Below are 23,768 nucleotides of genomic sequence, written 5' to 3'. Positions count from 1 at the left end.
TCATAAAATATCTAACAAAGGAAATAGTACTAGAATCGAAAACAAAGTTCTTTTGCAACTTGCATCATCAATTGCTCGAAACTCAAGGCCTTCAACATAGATGGGACAATCACCACAATCATATGGTGAGAAGCTCTCTAGTATAAACTTAAAACCGGGATCTTCCTTGTTATTTAAGAATCTCCACAACTCAATCATCATCCAGTCGTTGTCTCTCCATGTTGCAAAATATGCATATAAGGTTTCACTCTCCTTTGTGTACTTAAGGTTCACATACATAGGTTTAGTTGAAAATTTTCTTGAATCAGAAAATTTGAAGACTAAATGGACCCCATAAACGGTAACTTGAGATAAAAGTTGAGGTCTTGTCTTGATTTTGATCATTAGATTCGATATATCTAACATCTCCGCTACTTTTTTGAACCTGCACACATTACAAGATTATAAAGCATAACTTAGTCACTGAGTTTTTTCACTGTTCCGCCGAAGTTCAAACTTTCTGAGATTAACACGTAATCTATGAGAAAACAAGTCACTAAATACTAATCTTGTGAGGTGCGTGACTACACACACACACTCACACACACACACAGAGACCTTGATTCTTGAACAACTTTCCATGTATGTAGACTACGATTTATATATGAAAACTTTGTTGATGATATCATTTCATTCCTTCCGCCACTACCTCCTAGTGAAAACAACTGTTATGCAAAACAAACAAATTAAACTCAATGTGTATAAAGAGTAAAAACATGTATGGTTTGGACATCCCTCATGATAATATATCGCAAGCATATTATCTCAAGATACGGTGTAATAAAACCGCTGGCACACAGCATATATAGGTGAAATCAAAACTAGTTTGACATGTTGACCCGGGAAATATGAGGTGAATTATTAAGTTAACACACACCAAAAAGGTGTAATCGTTTACTAATTTTTTTGAAAGGAAAAGAAACATGGAATGCAGAAAATACGAAGTCAAAAGAAATGAAATCTGAGAGATAGCATGCAAATACCACTTTGTCATCTTGAAGGAGGATTCCCTTAGAGAACATATTGTAAAGATCTTTCTTCTTTGTGGTATAGTAGACTCCTGAAGATTTTGACAATTTGATTATCTCCTCATAGTCTTTTGGCAATTTAGGACCCCATATTTCATAATCCTCCTGCATAATAATTAGATAATTAAAACTCATATTTTGATGCCATAAACCAAACATTTATCAACTATGGAATATCCAAAACAAGGACTCTAGACAAACTAGACACCTTACTTTTATCTTGTTTTTATTTATTGGTGCCTTTTGATTTACATATTATTCTAGTTTTGATGTACGGACACATTTGTACAATTATGAAAACTTACTTGAAATTCCAACGCCTTGATAAGTTGTTGCAACACCTCTTCTGCTCTTGGTCGTTTCTTTCTAACACTATCCAAGCATTGACTAGCAATCGCTTGAAATGCAGACAATGATTCCAGAGCAATTTGTTCCTTTATGCCATCAAACACGATCAAACCAAGTTTTCCTTCTTCATGGACGTGCTTAAGGATTGTTCTTACATGTTGCTGATCATAATCCTTAGCGCTGGGCACTAACAATTGCCCAGACAATATCTCAGTTAAAACTACTCCCAATGAGTAAATGTCAGATTTTTCAGTGAAGAAACCTGAAATCTCATATACAGGGTCAACATAGCCAATTGTGCCTACAAGCTTGCCTATGACTTCCTGGTCTATTGCAGTTATTGCCGATAACCCAAAATCAGATATTTTTGCGTTCCAATCAGCATTTAGTAGAATGTTGGCACTTTTGATGTCCCTATGTATCACCATCTCTTTTGTTGGAGCACCACCGTGAAGAAAAGCCAGCCCTCTCGCAACATCAATGCATATTTTGAGCCTTTTACTCCATGTGAGACTTACATCGTTAAGATGCATATCAAGACTTCTATTAGACGCATGCTCATAAACTATGATTTTTTCATCATTTTCGTTACAATAGCCTTCAAGACCTATGATATTTTCATGTTTATACTCAAAAAGAATTTCCAGCTCTGTCAAGAAATGATGTTCTCCCTGGCCTTGACTCCTATCCAGCCTTTTTGCAACAACTATGGTAAGTTGATTACCGCGTATAACTTCTCCCTTAAATACCCTTCCAAATCCTCCTCCTCCAATCATATTCTCGCGATGGAAGTTTTGTGTGGCCAATTTAATTTCTTCAAATGACATTTGAAGGGTGTCCTTATTGTTTTCCTGCGATTCATTAAACACTCAAATCAACTTTATATATAGTTCTTGAGTATATTAAGTTCGTTGTTGTGCTTATATATTTATTTGTTCGTGTGTTCAAACAAGATCCCCAAACTTTGCCAAACTTTTGGAAAAAAAGTCTAAAAGTATTTCTTCTCTCTTTCCAACTAATTCTATAAAGCACCAAGTGCTACTGCTTATGCAGTTCTCAACTTATAAAATAGGTAATGTAATGTGTGCGTATATGTAACTACATTTAATAAATGGCAAAACTACTTCCAAATAATATTAATATACAAAAAAAATAAATTAAATTATTGGTTAAGTTTCTAAATTATTAAGGAATTCTGAAATGACCCTCATCTTATATACATAAACATGAATTCATATACATATGCCTATACATATACATGGGTAAAGTTACAATGCAAAGAGAGTCAAAAATGAGAAGTGTGAGATGGATTATTGGCCACACAAAAAACCCCTAAAAAAATTTAAAAAAAAATAATAAAATAATCATAACTCAATATATAAATAAAATGCGAAAAAATTAAAAAACAAAAAATGTTTCCCCCGTCATTCCCGTTCCCAAAAAAAAACGCAAAAAGACATAATGCCGAGAAAAAAGACACAATGCCGAAAATGAACTACAATGATAAACAAAAAAAGACACAATAGATCGCAAAATATAACACAATGCCAAACAAAATATGACACAATGTTGACTAATATAACACAATATCAAGAAAAAAAGACAATGTCAAGAACAAAAGACACAATTAATGAGGAAAATAAACACAATGATAAACAAAAAGACATAATGATTTTTTTCACACAACATTTTTTTTGAGAACGAGGAAGACGGTGGAAACATTTTTGTGTTTTTACATTTTTTGTTTTTGTATTAAAATTTGAGTTATGATTTTTTTTATTAATTTTTCATTATTTTTTTGAGAGGTTTTTTTTGTGTGGCTACAAATCTTTCTCATCCTTCTCATTTTTGCCCCCCTTTGTAGAATAACTTGACCCACGTATGCATATAGAGAGGGTCGTTGACAACAAAACCAACCAATTTTAAGTTGCTAACTGAGAGAAATGCATAAACTTACTTGAAATGATAATGCTTTCTGAAGCTCCTCAAGGATATCATTCGCCAAGGGACGTTCGTCTTGAGTTATTGCCACACATCGATATGCAATTTCCAAAAATGTTCTCAAAGAATCTTGATTCGGTCCTTTATGTAGAGTAGACGCAAGCTCATCTACTTCTTCCATTATTTTAGGATCTACCATTTCATGTATTGTTTTCTCTTCAAAACGCCGTAGTGCAACCTGTCCAATTCCGTATTCATCCTCTGCGGTGTAAATTGGATCATTCGCAAGCTTCCCAAACAAGATCTCAAATAAAACAACCCCAAATGAGTAAATATCTATTGCTTTTTTCAACCTTCCAGTCTTCATATATTCTGGACACAAATACTCTTTTGTGCCTGCAATTTTTTCTGTATAGAGACTTTTTGATTGTTCACTGTTATGGTGGAATCTTGATAGTCCAAAGTCAGCAATCTTCGCCACCCAATTCTTTCCCAACAAAATGTTGCCACTTTTTATGTCACGATGAACTATCCTTTGTTCATCCTCCACCCTTGTGTGGAGATAGTTCAATCCACGTGCAACGTCAACGCAAATTTTTATACGTTGCACCCAAGTAAGGTTAGTCGAGTTGCTAGTGTTTCCCAAATAATTATCAAGACTACCATTAGAAGCATGCTCGTAGACAAGGATCATCTCCTTACCTTCATCACAAAAGCCAAGAAGAGGGACTATATTGTCATGCTTACAACTAGTAAGTAATTTAATTTCAGCTATGAACCCTTCTTTTCCATGCTTGTTGTCTCTTATACATTTGATAGCTACAGTTCTCCATTTCCTGGAAAGTTCCCCTTTGTCTTCTATTGGTAGCTCAAGTTCTGCTCTGTACACCTTCCCATAAGTGCCTGACCCAAGGTATCTTTTGGTAAAATTCTTGGTGGCCAACACTATATCAGTCAGTGGGATCTTTAAGTGTTCCAAGTTTTCTCCCTGCAACATGCATTTTAAGCAAAATAATAAAGAAGAGTCTTGCAACCATAACTATTGTTTCGTGATTAGTATAAATGCGTGAAAATAAAAAGTGTATTTCAAACTTATAAGTTCTTAATGTGGTATCAACATATAGGGAGTAGTTTGGTAAAAATAATTAATTTCCATTATCTACCTTTACTATTAAAGCAAAACTGTTCTTCCACATGCCATTCAACTAGAGTAGTCAACTAGGATGCTAACTAATACTATTACTATTTATATAATTACTAACAAAGTTACAAATGTAACTTTAAATGTTGTATTAAATGAGGGATTTTTAGATATTTATGAATTATAACATTTTATTTATCATTATTTATATCTTATGAATCCATAAGGTATATTATTACATATATTATTAAATTTAACTTTTTTGTTGTATTTTTTAACCACCCGTGTATTACACGGGCTATATCCTAGTATAAGAATAAGGGTGGAGCACAATTATAACGGGAAACGAAATTAATCTAATTAAGGTAACAAATAGCTAAAATTTCTATTGATAATATCTTACAAGTTTATGTTGAACAATATCAATTACTAAAAGAAGTTAATTTACCTTCCAGCGGTTGGATGATGTTCCTTGAACTTCACCAGAAGTAACTATTGGGTGCTCCTTTAATACCAATTGCATCGACGGGAAACAAATTAATAAGCAGATTAATTATTATTGTAAATGATGAAAGAAAAGAATAAGGATGGTCTTACGAGATTTTCCTGTTTCATTTGATATTTCAACGCGTTCTCAAGGTTTCTGAGTATCTGATCTATGTTGGGGCGTTGTGCTCGCTGCTCCTTTAAGCAGTTATATGCTGTTTCTGAGAAGATTTTAAAAGATTCTGGGTCCATTTGTTCCCGTAAAGCTGGATCGATTATATCATCAAGGTTTTCCTCATCATAATGGGATTTGGCCAATTGAGCCAATAAGTCCTGGTATGGAGTATGCAAGTACTGATCAAGTCTCTTCATCGTAAATAAGGGCTGTAGTGCAAAACCCTGCTCCTTTGAGGAGTATGATTTTCTTAGAATTGTGTTGGCAGGTGACGATGTCGGTTTGTAGGTATTTTTGATCTCTGTTAAGGATGTTGCACGGTGGGGCGACCTAATTCTGTTGATCTGCTCATCAGTTGATAACGAAGACAGCTGAGCAGTTGATAATAAAGACGGTCGTGCTTTGGTAATTTTAGAGGGCTCTATGTCTGTAGATTGTGAGGACCTTATGCAATTAGACAACGACAACCATACACGAGTAAACCACGATTTTTTTACGTTGGTAGGCGACAACGGTTGCGTTGTTGCTGGCACTGGGGGGCTAGATTGTTTATCTGATTTAGCGGAGGACGGCCCAGCCAGGCCAAATGAGGATGGCTGACCGTCAACAAATGAATGCGGCTGTCCGTCATGAAATGACCAATCATCCCAATCTCCAAACTTCGGTATTTTATTGGTAGGCGGAGGTGGTCTCGCATTGGTAAAGGAAGATGGCTGTTTGTCGGTAGATGGTGAGGGCGATAGGCAGTTATCCACATCCGCCTTTCCCTCTTTGTAATCTGTTTTAGCAAGTTGAAATGATCGATGCTCCTGCTCAACTGAAATAAACGCTTTCCTCCCGCACATGATTTCAAATAATACAACTCCAAAAGAATAAACATCCGACTTATGGGTTACAAATCCAGTCTTTTCATATGTTGGGTCCACGTATCCTATCGTGCCAATAATTTCAGCAAGGAGAAGACGATGTCTTCGCTCAGTTGTATTTCTCACGGCATGTTCGAAACCCGATAATTTGGGTTCCCAATTGTCATCCAATAGAACCTTTGAACTCTTGATATTACGATGTATGACACTGTAATTGCGTCCAGCATCATAATGGATGTAATTCATTGCTCGTGCAATACCGACACATATTTTCAATCGCTGCAACCATGTGAGAACCGAGCCTTTTAGATATTTATCAAGACTTTCGTGGGACTCGTGTTTGTTTATGATGATCTTCTTGCCTTTTTCATCACAATACCCAACAAAGGAAACCAGGTTTCTATGCTTGAGACCAGAAAGCGTCATGATCTCCGTCCAAAACTCAAGATCTCCTTGGCCATAATCATAGTGCAACATCCTTGCAACGATATCCGTCTGTTGTCCTGCCAACATGAGGTTTCCTTTATAAACCTTACCAAATCCACCTCGTCCTATGAGATTTTCATCAGCAAAATCGTTGGTGGCCTCTCGTATCTCTTTAAGTGAGATCTTTAAGTGTTCATACTCTTCGTGTGAAGACATTAAAAGGGTGATTCGACTACAAGTAAATGGTATGAATGGGATCAATTATCAAAGCATCTATATATTAACTGTTGGCCTAGACGGATCAAACAAACAAACATGAGATATTGGGGTGACAACTCACTTCAACTCTTTTTATATAATCAAATGAACTTCACGGACTTACAAAGAAAAGAGACTTCTTGACACAAAAAACAATAACTTAGACTCCTTATTTATAGTCTTATTTAACTTGCTCTCCAAGCCAATTACTAAACTTCCTCTCCAAGACGAAACATTTCCTAAACCTATTATAATTCAATTAACTAAAATAAAGCATAACAAAACAAACCCTTCACTTTATTAATAATTCAAGATTAACCTGTATTCGCCCTCTTAATCTTGAATTTTTCTTGTTGTTTTTATTCCTTCTTTTCAACTAGCTATGGCATATTTGTTTCACCGATTCTTCAAACTTAGCATTCGTTCCTTCAATACTTAACTTTGAAGCCATATCGCCATATTCTTTCTCAACTCGATTCTTCTCATCAATTCGTTTTGATCAATACTTTCACAGCCTCCAAATAAATCATCTGGATTGTTCCAAACCAAATTTCCATCACTTTCATAATTGGTTTCACATCATGTAACATCCTTAAACTTTCGGGCCAAACTTGACAAATACAAAAGTAAAAGGACTTGAAATGGAAATTCTGAAATTCAAGACCCATCGCGCTACGTGATGGATCAAGAATCAACCCATCGCAATACGCAATGGGCATTTCATAACCAGATGGGCGGTGTCGCGCTACGCGACCACCTTAAATCTCGGGTCATCGCGATACGCAATGACTAGGCGAAGTAATCGTGGCAGGTGTTCAACCACGAGTCAACACGGGATAGGCCACGTGTCACCATGTGGAGGCCTACATGTCAACGCAACACACCTAGTGGGCGGCGTCACGCTACGCGACTGGTTAAAATATTTAAAGGCAGTTAGTGACGTCATCGCACTACACGATGGGGCTTATTTGAGCCCATCGCGATACACGACCAGACCCAAATTTTCTCCTATAAATAGGGAGATCAGGCTATGCATTTTGGTATCCCAAATCACTTCACATAACACACGCGCACACACACTAAGGTTTTACCTCGGAAGGCGTACCACAAACCCGCAAGTTGAAATTCCGACGATCTAAGCCCGATATATGACGTAGAGTAGAACTACTGCCCGACTAAGCTTGAGCATTCCACTCCAAGTACCTACATAAGGTAATGGTTCCGCTTAAGTATTTTATTATATTGGCTTAGACCCTTTTCGGAGGTGTAGCCCATACCTTGATCATTCATAAAGTTAAATATAACCTTTCATAAGCCAAAAATATAGTTAAAATGTTTTTTCTTTATATATAGAAATAAAAAGTTTTATATGCGGGACATATAGTTAAATTGACGTTTCTTCTTGAAGAAGAAACTTAGTACATACGTTTCTTCATGAAGAAGAAACGTGCCATATAAATGATAAATAAACAAAAAGGACTAAAGTTTTCAAGCGTTTTATATAAATGATTTATCAAGGTAAATGCTATGCAAATAGACTAAAGGTCTAAAGCTAGATCGTTGATCTAGTTATTTACAAAATGTTATTCTTGTACTATAGGTCTAAAGTAACGTTCAAGCATAAATCACCGAGCGAGACACACTGATCATAACAAAGGTGAATACGCTAGCTAAACTTTAATAACTCTTTTAACGAGTCCTACAAATGTTTGCATGGGATTATGTCACTAAAACTTTATAAACAAAGGTAATCGCTGTCCCTCAGACTATTGTATACGTTTGTCTTGATCCTTTCATATGTGTGTAGACGGTGGTCACACCGCACCATGTCTGGTTATTCCTCCCCCACATTTGCCGAATCTAAGTAATATTCGAGTGAGGAATGATCTTGTGTATTTTGGTAGTTGGTAAGTTCTTGAACGCTGTGGTGTTTCCTGAGCGATATTGATTTGAGCTAGATTTTATAATAGTTCTTCAGAATTTCAGCTCTTAGTTATTTCTTTTGCCATGACGGGTCGGGCCATAAGATACCTGTGGGTAATAATTAAGTATATAAAATGTTTTAGTGTCAACGTGCTCACCAACATGTGTTACTGACGTATTTTATAAACTGTTTAACACGGTAATAAGAAATAGATGATAGGAGACAATGTTTAGCAATTAGACGATCTATGGCTAAAATAATGTAAATTATGGTTTTATAAGTTGAACACTTACTACTTATCGGGTGTTTAATTCCCGACTTTTGGAATGTGATAATATTTTAATCAAGACTTCCGTTTTACAACCTTAAACTTTAATAAATTTACAAAACAAGTACCAACTATTGGTCACACTTCTAGGCCCCCAAGTTGGGGTGTGACACATCATGACTTTCTTTTTTTCTTGTCTTTTTTAACTTCAAAGCTAATAGGATTACAACGTAACTCAAGCTTGATGTTGTACATTCTATTCAGTTTCTCTTCTCTAAACCTTCATCAACACTCTTCCTTTCTTATCATGTGGCCTCAATATCCCATTGGCTATTTCAATCTTACATCCTTCTTCATCCAACTATCACAAGCTAAGAAGATTGGTATTTAACTTAGGCATATAGAAAACATCACATAACGTTTTCTTTTCACCAGTCTTACTTATCACAGTCACATTACCTTTACAGTTGATTTCAATCACGGATCCATCAACAAACTTCACTTGACCCGAAATTCATTCATCCAAGGTAGTGAAAAGCTCTTTCTTTCTATACATATGATGACTTGCGCCATTATCTAAGTACCACGTTCTTTCACTCTTTTCAAATACACCATGGATAACCCTGCCTTCATTCACACATACTTTCTTTGTCAGAAAAATTGTCATGTATAAAGCAGGATCAACATCATCTCATTTCTTTGTCAAATTCACTTTTTCATTCCCCTTTCTCGGTTCTTTACATTCGTTCGAGTAGTGCCCAATCTTATCACAGTTGTAGCACGTTATGTACTTCCTTTTGTCTTGCCATTTTTCAGGGTAGTTTTTTCGGTATCCACCCCGTTAATCATTCTCACGTTCACCATTCCATCTTGGATCCCCCTTTCCTCGCCCGTTGTATCTTCCACAACCTTTACCACATCCTCGGTAATTTCTAACTTTCTTTTTCTTTTCGGTTTGAGTGAATAAGAGCCGACTTTGGGTTGAACATCCATTCATATTCTTTAACTTATTTCTTTATTTATATGCCTTTACACGTCTAACCACATCTTCAAATGCCATTGTTTCAATGTTTGCGAGTAGCTCCATCGAAGAAATAATAGGTAAATACTTATCCGGCATAGAGTTCAAGAATTTTGTTACCAAAACCTCTTCAAGTACTGTCCCCAAGCTCTTGTACTTTGATTGTACTCCACCCAACATCGCTATATATTCATTAATACTTTCTGTCTCCCCATCTTTAATCCATCTAACTCGGTTCTTAGCATTTGAACACGAGCTTTCTGAGTTCTCTGCACCAAGATAACCGACTCTTAGTTCTTCCCAGACATCTTTCAGTTCAAAATACTTTGCCATCTGAAGCATCACATCTTCATGCAGGGTTTGAAAGGTAACACCTAAGGCCATAAACTTCTTTCTTTATTCAATTCAATTCCTACCCCCTTTTCCTTATTAATCGCATCTTGCAAACCGTTTGCACCCAAAACAATTTTCACCATAACCGTCCATGATGCGTAATTGGTCAAAGTTAACTTCGATGCTTGCAAAACAAAACCATCTATCGATTCTTTCATTGCTCCTGAGCTCCCTGCATTTCCTTCTTTGTCACCAGGCATGGCTCCTTGTATCTTTTTAGTCGTAACTCCAAGTGGTGGTTTCAAACGGTGACGAAGATTTTTATTACACTAGAATTTCCATCGCAAAACAAACGCCACCCACAACCACTTTTGGTACGTCATCCACAACAACAAAGAAAAATAAATTAATTGTTTACTTCACTGTATCGAAACAATAACAAAACAAATCAATTGTTTTCACTTTGATGGAACAATCACAAATATATATCACACGATTCCAAAGCAAGATCCAATCCTTTTGCAAATCCAATCGCTAGGCACCGCTTCGAAAAGTAAAACCTCCTGGCTGCTATGAATTGTTCATATGGGCTAACAATCATGTGTTCATCGAGTCTAAGCTCTGATACCAATTGTTGGACCAGACAGATCAAACAATCAAATCAAACAAACGAACATAAGATATCGGGGGTGACAACCCTCGACTTTTTTTATGTAATCAAACGAACTTACAAAGAAAGTTAATCATATGATTAGTTATAAAGTACTGCCTGATAAAAAAACGCCAAGGCAATTGTTAGATTATCGCTATCTAAGGATGTTGCGTTAAACATCCTGAAGGGAACCACTGACTGACACGTAGTATTACAACTCAACAAAAGAATTTTAGGTTTAAGTAAATAGAAAGTATAAACAATAAACACAAGACTTTGCGCGGTTCGGTCCTAGCGGGGGACCTACATCCACGGACCACATCCAACTAGGTTATATCATTGATAAGGTGAAAAGATTACAATTACAACAAGATATATATATATATATATATATATATATATATTAGGATTGGGGTTTCCTTATTTGCCAACAAGAAACATAAATACAGACCTAATTAATTTAATAAATACCCACCCAATAGCTACTCCATGTAATCTAAAACTCTTCTTGTCCAAACAAACGAACTTATTTATTATTTTGAACGGAAACTTTTTATTTATTGATTCCTCATAGCACTAATAAAATGTAGAGGTGCACAAACCGGTTTAAAACTCAAAACCGGTTTGGGTTAAAACCGGCTCGTTCTGGTCAACAAAAGTCAAAACCAGTTTACGATCGGTTTCTGTTCGGTTTGAAACCGGTTTCTTACCATGTTACGATTGGTTTCGGTTCGGGTTTTGATCAGTTTCGGTTCGGTTAACTGGTTTGAAACCGGTTTTGATGGAGAAAAATACAAACCGGTTCCGAACCTACGGTGTCAATAGGTTCCAAACCGGTTTTCACAAAATCGGTTTCAAAATTGTTCGGTTTCAGTTCAGTTTTCGAGTCGGTTCGGTTAACCGGTTTATTTGCCCAACTCCAGTAAAAAGAACCCAATCATGTTTGCAACATATATAGGAATCAATAAATAAGTTTCCGTTCTTAACCAACATAAGAATTTATAATTATATAAAGGAATCACCAATCCTATTTATCACGCTCACCTTTAATAAACAGAGATGAAATCACGACAAGAATGTCACCTAGCTCTCTGCTTCTGCGGCTGTAGGAAGTTGACTCAATCAAAATCAACTCCGCATAGATGCTTTGACTTTGCAAATATCTCCAAAAACAAAACTTTTATATTGGATGTGGTGAACAATAGCATGCAAACCCAACACAGATCACCAAAGCATCCGGTCAAAAATACAAGTTAATCGGCGGTGTTAAATAGTGAACAGATAGAGAGGCTGTTCTTCCTTTAGTCTTGTGGCGGCAATTAGGTACAGAACACCGGAAAACGTTGACCAGATGACCACGGCAAAATCAGGACAGCAGAGTTGTCGGTTGATGTTAATTGTTATGTGAAAAAGAACAAGAACTGAAGTTGGAAGAAATAGGCACTCGATGTTGTGAATTTGAGAGACGAAAGGTCGCAGTACCAAGAATTAGACAAAAATGATGGTTTTAACATAAATCCTTTAATTGATCTAATTATATTTTAATTGATCTGATATTTTATCAAGTGGCACCACTATTTTTTTTCTTTAATTTTTAATTATTTTATTAAAATAAATCATTTAAAGCCTTTCATAACTTATCCCTTTATCACATCAAAACATCAAATTATAACATATTTTTTCTCTTAATATTTAATTTTAACAAAAAAAAATGTTTCTTAATGATATTTTTTTACAATATTTGTTTTAAAATTTTAATATAACATTCCATTCTTTCTTACAATTTAATGACTTATACAAAATAATAGTCTTAATAATTCAGATTAAATAGTGAATGTTTTAAATTTTATACTTAATCTTATTTTTAATTTAAACTATAAACCACACTTAACATTTTAATTTTGAAAACCATTCATGATTTTTATAATTTTTCACTTTCCAACTATAATTATAACTTCAGTTATATTCTAATAATAATAATAATCATAATAATAATAACAATAATAGCATGCTCAAAAGCTTAGAAACAATTTTTTTTATAATCTTACTATCCTATGTTCTTTATTCAAATTGGTTTATTTTACATAAAAAGAAAAACAAATGTTAACAACGATAATTTTCATTGTCGGTCATGTAATGTTACAAGTCCATATGCATCAAACTAGATAAATACCTTTCAGAAAAAATACATGTTAATATGACCAAAATATCTAACTGTCGCTGCTATTCAAAACCTATAATTATTTCATGTTGTTTGAGATGTTTTGTTGCTTTGAAAAAATGAAGTTGTCTTTTATATTTAAGATAATGTTTTTTATGTTTTAAAATATTTTTTCAGTTTTTGTGAACTAGCAATGTTTTAAACTCTTAGTTTATGGTGTTTTGCTTATATATATATATATATATATATATATATATATATTTGAATGTTACACACAATTATTAATTTATATTTTTTTATAATATAATATATTTATTTAAACTCTGTGTATTGTTTATTTAAGTATTTGTATGAGTTGTATCAATCTTTTTTTTAAACATTGTTCTTCTTAAAAATATAAATCTCTATATCAAAAAAATATTAGTGCTAAATGATTTATGTTTTTAGTAACAGCTGTGTGTTATTAGTAAGAAAAGTTAATTAAATAAATTTTAAGCATTATATACAACGAAAGTTTTTAGAGATTTATGTTGCACTTTCTAGATTAAAATTAGAGATGGAGTCAATCTTCTAATATTCAATTAAGAGGGTAACTACAAATGCTGTATACAAAAATTTTTTAGAGATTAATGAAAATTTACCATCTAATTTTCTTTTTCTTCTTTTATTTTATGAAAATTTTATTGTATTCTACGTTGTAATACATATCCATATTCATTCATCTAATACCAAATTAGTATAAGTATTTCACATTGTTTTGATCTTTTGTTAATATAGTTTACCCAACCCGTGTAGACACGGGTATTTAACCTAGTACTATATAGATAAAAACGGATGATGTTCGTTTGGTGCTCCTGAACTTTTGCCACGTCATCTTATTTAAAAAACATATACACCTTTGTTATTATTAATATATTTTTTTCTTACTCGGTTTATGTTTTTATTAAGTTTTGATAACGTTGATATTGACTGAATTCACGTCGGTTCACCACGCACTTTTTTTTGTCATTCTTTGTTTTTTTAAATATTTTTATGTTATTTTTTGGGCTTACCTAATTATGTTTAAAATTTAGTGTGATACCGTCAATACTCGATACTGACCAAATATGGGTTGCTACATCACATAACAGGTTTTAATACCTTGTTATATACAAAACCCAAAAAATATATACATACAAATAATAAATATATGCATAAACGAATAAACTAATATTTGATAATTAAATAATCAATATATACGTCGTACTTGATTACTTGAAAACACTACACATATAAACTCTTTTAAGTTAAATCAGTCAAGCTCGAGACTTAAGGAGTGTGGGCTCAACTTGACTCGTTTACACCGACTAAATGATTTTATGGGCCTCTCGCGAAAGTGGGCCTGGGTCCGTCGCCCTCCCCTTGAGATGGGCCAGGTAGTTTACTATAATATAAGGCCGTTGCTGTAAATATTCTTGGTAACCTAAATCGTCAACATAATCAACACAAAATAATCACCTCGGAGAAACTCACAACAGTAGGAAAACCAACTTCCCATCTCTTCTCCAATATGGAAGAAACTCACAACTGTGAACGCTTCTGCTACAGGAACAACAACCGGTCATCTGCCGAAACATTGTTTTTTCTTCCTACTGTTTTTGGTTGAGTTCGTTAATCATATTGGAGCAAGAAATCTCTTTATGATCGAATGATTTATCGCTTCGTCTGAAACAAAGATGCTTCTCTGCTTTGTAATCTGATTTGTCGCCACAAGACAAGTCAGCATGCTAGGTGTTTTCTTTGTTTCACTTGGAATACTCTTGTTTCATTGCTTCGCTTCCATGTTTGAACTGTGAACGATAGTTCTTTTTTGTTTTTTTATGCCAAAGTTGTTTTTGTCGTTTGGGCTCCACCAGTTTCGTTTGGGCCTATCCTCTGCTTGAATTGGAACCACAGTTTCGGTGGGCTGCCACATTCAAACGAAAGTTATTTTGAATTTCTTTGACACCAAATTAATACACTATTCACATGAAAGTTTTTTATATTTGGACGAAAGTTTTTATATTTTCCCTCATGTGAGAAGCGCATGACTAGATTTAACGGGTGGAATGGATGACGGTTAAATGAAATAGCAAGAATGCTAGAAGACTCTTGGAAAAAAAAGAGACAAGGGTAATGTATGTTCTTAAAAAGCATGGATCATAATTTGTTAATGCATAAAGAACAAAACTTGTAACGCATTTTTAATTTTTAGTACTCAAGGATGGTTTCTATATGCATGTGTTTGTGTATACAACTATTTTATCAGACGATGGGAAATTTGAATAACTAAACTTCTTTAATTAAAGTTATATAAGTAAATCAGTTTATTGTATAAGCTACGGTGGAGATTTAGGTCTGTTTTCACATCCACTTCTACGAAGACAATTTTTTTTTAAAAGAAAAATAAGGAAATTTTGGAAACATACATCAGCATCAACTGAATCCTAAAGTGAACAAATTTAAAAATCGCATGTGACAAGTTTCCAAAGGTACCCATTCAATCAAAACGGCAACCTTTTGATAATTTAGATGCGTTATGAATATATTGAGATAATTAAGTTTAAATCATGTAACTATGATCCTCAAATCCACATATACTAAATGACAAATCAATATAGTCTGATCGAACAAGTCAAGTCAACATATTTATTCACGTGTGAGTCAAGTCAACAAGTCAACCACACATTTCTTCACGCGTACATCTGAACTAGTGGGCCAGTTAGCACATTTGAGGGGCCAGCATCATTATAAAAGTATGGGGTGGTTTCTATTCATTATGAGTGGCCTCAAAAAGAATTTAAATCTAAATTAACAAATATAAAAGTTAAAAACTTATCCAAATATAAAAGTTCTTGGAAGAGTCTCTTATTTTGTTTGTTTTTTCTGTATAACGTATGGGGTGGTTTTTGTTCTTTGTTTCTTTGCTAGTGTCTTGCTTGTAACGGTAGTTGTTTTATTAATAAAGTTTTGATTGGTTGTTAAAGAAAAACTTAATAAAACCGTTTTTTTTCATATAAATTTAGTGTTAAATTTCATAAACTATTTCTTCTAATGTATCTTTTTAATTAATAAAATATCAGATTTTATTAGTATATTTATATAACATTAAACATACTTTTAGTAGCTCTAGGTCTGAAAGAATTTCTATTGACAACAATAAGAACAATAAAAGTAACTTTATAGCTCAAAAAGTAAGAAGAAACATCAACATGTGAACAACTTTATAAACAACATTCATTGCATATATATTCATGTCATTAAATGCCAGTATTTTGTATTGTCATAGGTGAACGAACTTCTTACTTGTTTTAGTATCTAGTAAAAAAGTTATACACTAGAAGAAGTCAAGAAACTAGGCTATGGTGACGACAGAAATCATTGTTATAGACCCTAAACGTCACCGCCACAAGTATCCCGACGACATATCGTTGCCATAGAGGTCTCGCCATAGCTTTGTTGGCATGCCATGTATTTTTATGTGGTTCCTAATCTACTTATATTAACCACCTATACTTTGCACCTTACAAAATTTGAATATTCCACATCTTTAATAGAGGAAACACCCTATCACCAAAATGTCCCTTAAGGACAACATGCCACATGATAAAAGCGGAGAAACTTGAGATTTCACAAGCACGAGATGGATGCTTTCGGACCAAAGTTTGTGTCATGTCGAAATGCATAAATTCAAAGACTTTGGGCTATTTGAACCTCTTGCCTTCACTCTCTACGTGAGTAGGAGTTGAAAGTCCTATCCAATTTTTTAAAGCATTTTTATTTAAAACACAACACTAAAAAAATGAATCAATTCATTTTATCTCAATTTTAGAAATGGATACAGTTTTAAAAGAATTTTATCCATTTTCTTAATCGACATTTTAAAACACTTATCTTGAAAACACTTCTACAACAACAATAATATTTTCAGTTTTAAATTTATATAAGAAATAAATCCATTTTAAAGTAAGGAAAGCTCAAATCTCATGCGGTCTTTACACACCATATATCAATTTTAAATCATTCTTAGCCTAGCCCATTCTCGATAAATGCATGTGTGAGTTTTATAAATTATATGATGAGTGGTTACAAGTAAATGAGAGAACAATTGCTTTGTGAGAAAGTTAAATTTGGGTTTACATTTATAACTTTTTAATATAAAAGATGATAAAAATATATTAAGTATTATTTACTTGAAAATAATAGAAAAAAGTAGTAGTTTATGCTTTTATGTTGGTAAAAATAAAAAAGAACCAAGGAAGCTTTAAGATGAGTAGCGATGGTAAGAAATTAAATATAAGGAACCAAATTTCAATGTTAAATAATGAAATTTCCACGTAATGATGTAAGAACGTGTGGGTCATCATGTTGGGTAGATGTGTATGTTAACCCCTTTCACATTGTAGCATATATAACTTTATTTTTTTTTATAATAATAAACATATAAGAATAATAGAACATAAAAAATTGCTAAAGTAATAAGAAATTTCATGTAACAAGGTAAGGAACGAGTGGTCTGGTCATTGTGTATATGTTAGTAATATATTAAAACAACATAATTTTTACACATGGCATTATTCTATTGTCTTCATCTATATGTCACCTAGATATCATGTGTGTAATTTCTATTTATGTCTATTCCTCCTTTAAATTCTATAAAAAAACATGGACCTATATTCATTTTTTATAACCCGTGACCCGATTTTCATGATATATGATCCGCTTTGTTTTCTAATTCAATCTTCATATTAAACCCACATTATAAACCCTATCCATCAGTCAATCTTCTTCTTCTTCTTCTTCACATGCCGATCGACTTCCTTGAATGACCTTCATCATCAGCGGCGATCTTCAATAGTCAAGTCCGATCACCATCTATCTAATTACGACTACTCAATTTTCTAAGGTATGATCGATTCGATTTCATCAATATTATGTACCCTGAATATTTGATTTCGATCAGATTATAATTATAAACACCAAATAGATTTGGATATCCATATTATGAACCCTACATATTCGACTTCGATCTCATCTTAACTATAAGTACTGAATTGATTCATATTAATTGATAGTTTGAGCCCTAAATTGTGGATATGATGATTGTTATGTTCTTCTTTATTTTATTTTTTTTCTTTTACATAATTTGTAATTTTAGGATTTTATATGATAATATTGAGATATGCAAGTTTCTTGATAATTTTGGGTGAAAAACTATCTATAATATGAAATGGAACTTTATTATGATTAAACATATAATTATATATGTTGACCAATAATTATATCTAAAATTTAAATTTAGTTATGTACTTTAGTATTTTGACCAAAAATATACTTTCTATATATGCAAATCCATTTGAATTTAATTTTTTTGCAAAATATGCTGACCATTAATTAATCTACTAGTTATGACATTTTTAAAATTTTTCAAATTTTCTAAAATGGAATTTTTCAAAAATATTTTGACTATTAATTAATTACTAGTTATGACAAAAATAAAATTTTAAAAACGGAATTTTTCAAATTTTCACACTATTTGTCAAAGGTTTTGTATGCTTTCCTTATGTACAAAAATCAAATATTTATTTTGTATTAATTATATTTAATTGTGTTTTGACCTTACTTAAAATGTTTTTTCACAAAACACTTCGAAAACTATTACATATCGGAAATTTCGATCAATCAGAATATACAATCCTTTAATTAAGGTTTGTATTCTTAATAAAAAAAGTTCCAAAAATAAGTCGCATTCATTTCAATATATAAGGCATCAATAAGTCTTTCATTTTCTCACCGCCCCCTCCATTTCAAACTATCTGTGCACTAAAATTAATCCTCCTTATACAACATCCATGGTTTATTATTTCATATTATGTTAGTACGATTTCATATACATTGTACTGACTAGAATTTGTTTATATCAGTTGACAAATATGACCATTGTACAATCGGTAGCTGTTGCTTTGTAACATCCCGAAATTTCAAGATAATATTAATTATATTACTTAATAATAGAGGGAAAGTTTACTCGGGTTATCAGGAAATAAATAAAAGAATAGGAGTTGGTATGGGTTGGGCTAGTGTCGGGTAATGGACGTTGGTTATGGATTTGGATTAATTGAGATGGGTTAAATGAGAATGGGATTTCAGGGATATAAATACCCCCAAAATCCCAAAATATCTTCATTTTCACCAAACTCCCTGACACACACACACCACACACATACCGCCGCCGGACCGAAGGCAGATCCGGGCAGATCCGGCAGACCCGAGTGAAAGAGAGAGCGAGTAGTGGTGATAAGCAAATAAACGAGATCCAAACAAGCTCAAAAAGGTATGATTCTTGACCTTTAAGGTTTAAAGATCCAAGCTTTTTAGCGTATAAGCGATCAAAAATGGTCGGGAAGCGTAGTGGGTGATATTGAACCATAGCAAGGGTGTTAAAATCGCTCAAAATGCTGAAAAGAAACCGAACAACGGCTGTCTGGGTAACTTCGCCTTCATCTGGGCAACTTCGCCTTCAACGCGATGAACTTCGCCTGCAAGCTAAGTTCGCCTGATGAACTTCGCCTGCAAGCTAAGTTCGTCTGATGGCAACTTCGCTGAAAAGTTAAGTTCGCCTAAGGTTTAACTTCGCCTGAAGCTAAGTTCGCCTGAGGTTTAACTTCGCCTAAAGCCAAGTTCGCCTGAGGTTTAACTTCGCCTAAAGTTAAGTTCGCTTAGAAAATAAATTAAAAACCTAATGGAAAATGTGTTAAGACAGTTAATGTAAATAAAATTTTTCCAAGCTGACCTGGCAGCTCGACCCCAGCCAGGGGCTCTGCCCCTTGGACCCTGCTAGGGGCTGCCGCCCCTAGACCCCGCTGCCAGGGGCGCTGCCCCCAGACCCCCGTTCGTTGTGGGTAGTAGTTAGGACTGAAAAGATGATATGAATAGTGATAGTTGTTTGATACGTGTAACTTGTACAGTCAGCCGAGCTCAGATAGAGAAGGGATTTACAGCTATCAGAAAAAGAAGCAGAATTCAGGTGAGTTTCTAGCCCCATTTATGTGTTACGTTTTCGGGGCTGTGTGCATACTCAATATGTTTGTTAATACACTTATCCTAAGAGATAAGTGTATGCCTTATATGGATAATGTGAAATATATGAATGATTGCTTGATGGTACGTGAACGATCTTCGGATATTGCACGTACTGTCAGGTTGCAGCGCTAAGAATAAGGTAAGTATGTTATGTATGTTTATGTGTATGAACATGATAGAGATAATAGAAGAAAGAAATGATAACGTATGGTTGTATGGTTACGAAGAGGGTTCCGAGCCCTAGTAATACTCGAGGAATGTAGGGCGTAATGCTCTTTATAACGTAAGATATGAAAGTAAGATAATACAAAAGAAAGTAAGAAAGTATGAACGAAAGGATATAATTTTATGTGTATGCCGTGTATGGTATATGTGATCGATACGATTGATTGCTTGACGGTACGTGAACGATCTTCGGATATTGCACGTATCGTCAAGGGAAGTGACTAGCTCCTTACATGGATATTAGATAATAAAGTATAGTGTTCCTTTTATGGAAGGTATAGTGTTCCTTTTATGGATAGTAAAGTGTTCCTTCTATGGATAGTATAGTGTTCCTCCTATGGAAATTATATATGGTAGGGTAATGGTTCTTTTAATAAATATTACGTGACGATCCTCCTATGGATATTTATACAAGGTTAAGGTAGTAGTATGTGTCTTCGGATACGGGAAGTAATATATGGGAATAGATTGTATGTTGCCTGATTAACTAGAACTCACTCAGCGTAGCTGACTTTTAGTATGCACGCAGGTGAGCTGATTATAGAGTTAGCATGAGGATGACACACGGCATGGATTGAACGGCTGGCATCTGAAGAAAGAAGTAAAGATGTTTTAAATATAAAGTTTTGTGTTATGGTATCAAAGAAAAGATTTAATGTTTTGTAACAAATGATTGATGTTTTATATTCCGCGAAAAGTTTTAATAAACTCTGATTTGAAGAACTGTGTTTATGAGTAAATCCGACGTTAAAGTAGGGCTACCGGGTTCGGAGCCTTACATGCTTGTAGTGAATCAATACTACTTTCTTTTATAGTGATGATATCATGCAAGTATGCAATTTTAGCATCAAACTTACTGAAAATTAAAATAATAGTACAATAATAATTAGATTTGTAATTCATTCAAGATGTTTTTGGTGGAAATAAACATAATTGGGTTTATAAGTTTATAAGAGATCTGATTTCTATGTTCTCGAAGTAGATATGTTGCATGAGATTTGATTTTCCATTGATATAATTAATTTTAATCATGTCTCTTTGTGTGGGACAAGTGATACGTGTCAAAGGTAAAATATGAAACTCAAAATTACGGGCTATTTTGGGTAAATTCGAAACTTATTATTCCTTTCATTCATAAATGATCTCTTATTTACTAGCAGTTACTAATGAATTGATATTTGTTTTTCTTTATGCTACTGATTTGCTTGCTTTCCATATGAAGGTTATTTAAGTTTGTTTATGGAGGTTAGTAAGGTTTGTTTATTTCTGTTGATATTATTTGCATAAATCATATTATTGTTTGTGCTTTTGCACGTAACTGTTGATTAGTATATTTCTGAGGGGTGACATTAAGGTGTATGTAGACTGCAAAAGGCCTCAAAGGATCTGCTAGGATAGATGAGATGCAACATAGTCAGGGCATACATGTCAATATCACATAAATGGGTACCAATATAGATATGCACATTGGTTGTTGCAAGCCAGGTGTCAATATCACATAAAATCATGATCCATGCATTTTTTAAATCCTTTCCGAAATATATATCATCAATACTCTCATAAATAACCACATATAACCACATAATTGTTTGCGCATACTTCGTTCTCCTCTAAACATATCAAGGTAATCGTTATTTTATTTTCTATGCATATATCATTTCCTTTTAATAATGCTTGATTTCTTGAATTCAAAAATGAAGGTTTTAGCTTTATTATCTTCTAATATTTTATATTTTCATTTTTGAGTCTTTGGTTATCGATTCAAATAATTCGAGATGAGCTAAAGGGTTGAAAATAAAGAGTTTTGAGGTAAGGGGCATTTGGGCCATTCTATAATATATGAAAATAAAAAGTTTTGAGGTAAGGAACATTTTGGCCATTCTATAAGCTAATTTTGACTTTTTGGTATTTTTTTTTTCAACTTTGACTTTTGTATAGATTTGGCATTTTTGGTCAATTTTCACTTTTTAGTCAGGTTTGGCTTTTTCACTAGCAAGGTTGACCATTCTTGAAGGTAAGGCTGAGGGGTGTGGGGGGCTCCAACGGGGGCGCGAGTGGGGGCTCCAGCCAATAATATTGTGACGTATGGCAGAGAGAGAAACTGGATAAGATGGGTGTTGGAGCCCCCGTTGGAGCCCCTGGCCCTGGTGTGGAGGGGCGCGAGCAGGGGCTTCAGCGGATTTTTTTTTTATTTTTTTATAAATATATTCAAAAAAGGTATTATTAAAAAAAACTCATAAATTATTAAAAAAACACACATTAAAAAAAACATTAATATCTAAAAATAAAATAAAAATTAAAGTACTAAAAAAACATTATTCTTATTCTTCGGCTTGGTCTTCTTCGATCAACCTCTTTCGGATACGTTCCTTTTGCTTTTCCATCAGCATTTGATCGACCGGATTTAGGTTACTGAAGTCTCTTGTAAGGAAGTCCAAATCTCTCATTCGACTTTTTTCCTTTTTGTCATTAGAGACCACCTCCATGGTTTTGTTGAATTTATTGAGGGATTCAACAAGATCGACGATGTTTACGGCTCCCCCCTCAGCCGGTTTTTTTGTGACATCTGCCCCGATCCGACCCGACCCAGGTACCCGTTTCTCTGACCCGATCTCTCTTTTATTATTTAATATTTATACTTGTAATTTATTTTTAATAATAATATATATTTCCTGCCCGCCTCTTTCTCCCTCTCTCTTTCCGCCTTCTCTTCCCTCTTGTCCTTTGGTTCTTTCCGCCTAAGGATGTCTGCAGCTCCACGCGCCAGACTCCTTACATGGAAGCCTGCGTGAAGACATCTTGTTCCTGCGATGCGTGAAGAGAACTCTTCTCGCAGCGCGCTAAGAATGCATGTTCTTCCCGCAATGCGCTAAGAATGTATGTTCTTCCCGCGATGCGCTTAGAATTCTTGTTCTTCATGCAGCACGCTAAGGATGTGATTCTTCCCGCAGTGCGCTAAGGATTGTTGTGCCAGCCTTCGCGCTCGCGCACTCAGCCTTCCCGCGCTTAACCCTTGTATCTTCTGTTTAAATCTAGCCGTTTGCTTTTGTGTTGTCTTATCTTTTGAGCTGTTGACCTAATCTGCTTTATGTCTGAAAAGTTACTTTCGGCGCAGCATGCGCACCAACCCCATTGGTTGACAGATAAAGTGACTGACATTATCTTTTGAGATCTGCTTTTTCCATGCTTGACCAGTAACTTTATCTGTCCTCTCCCATGCCTTTTTCTGAATCCTGTCAGCCTTTTCCTCTTTTTCCCTGCTACCATATCTTTTGATATCTTTTGCTTTTGGATTCTTATGCTTTTTGATATCTTTTGCTTTTTAAGATCTTTTTCCCTTTTCTAGGGATTATGTCTCCTAGGGTTTTTCTATAA

The 23,768-nt window shown here is 34.2% G+C and overlaps 1 protein-coding gene across 1 annotated transcript; it reads right to left on the bottom strand.

The window, feature by feature from the left end:
- On the bottom strand, positions 1-6,666 carry LOC143609052 (uncharacterized). Its single transcript, XM_077083919.1, has 7 exons — positions 5,095-6,666; positions 4,946-5,002; positions 3,373-4,344; positions 1,373-2,266; positions 1,023-1,172; positions 598-704; positions 1-424 (listed from the first exon to the last, which is right to left on the bottom strand). The coding sequence occupies exons 1-7, from the start codon at positions 6,664-6,666 to the stop codon at positions 1-3; spliced, it is 4,176 nt and encodes a 1,391-aa protein (XP_076940034.1).
- Between the last annotated feature and the right edge of the window lie 17,102 nt (positions 6,667-23,768).

The sequence above is a fragment of the Bidens hawaiensis genome, unplaced genomic scaffold (genome assembly GCF_021521415.1).
Source record: "Bidens hawaiensis isolate Kalapana, Puna unplaced genomic scaffold, B.hawaiensis_p1.1 tig00419488_1, whole genome shotgun sequence".
Taxonomy (NCBI): Eukaryota; Viridiplantae; Streptophyta; class Magnoliopsida; order Asterales; family Asteraceae; genus Bidens; species Bidens hawaiensis.
Note: the sequence above shows the minus strand (reverse complement) of the source record. Positions and strands in the feature narration are given on the sequence as shown.

Excerpts from the sequence above, each read along its gene's own strand:
- LOC143609052 (XM_077083919.1), bottom strand. The coding sequence starts at position 6,666 with ATGTCTTCACACGAAGAGTATGAACACTTAAAGATCTCACTTAAAGAG. Across the intron at positions 5,003-5,094 it reads AAATGAAACAGGAAAATCTC|GAGCACCCAATAGTTACTTC; the intron begins GTAAGACCATCC and ends TTGGTATTAAAG. Across the intron at positions 4,345-4,945 it reads CATCATCCAACCGCTGGAAG|GGAGAAAACTTGGAACACTT; the intron begins GTAAATTAACTT and ends TGCATGTTGCAG.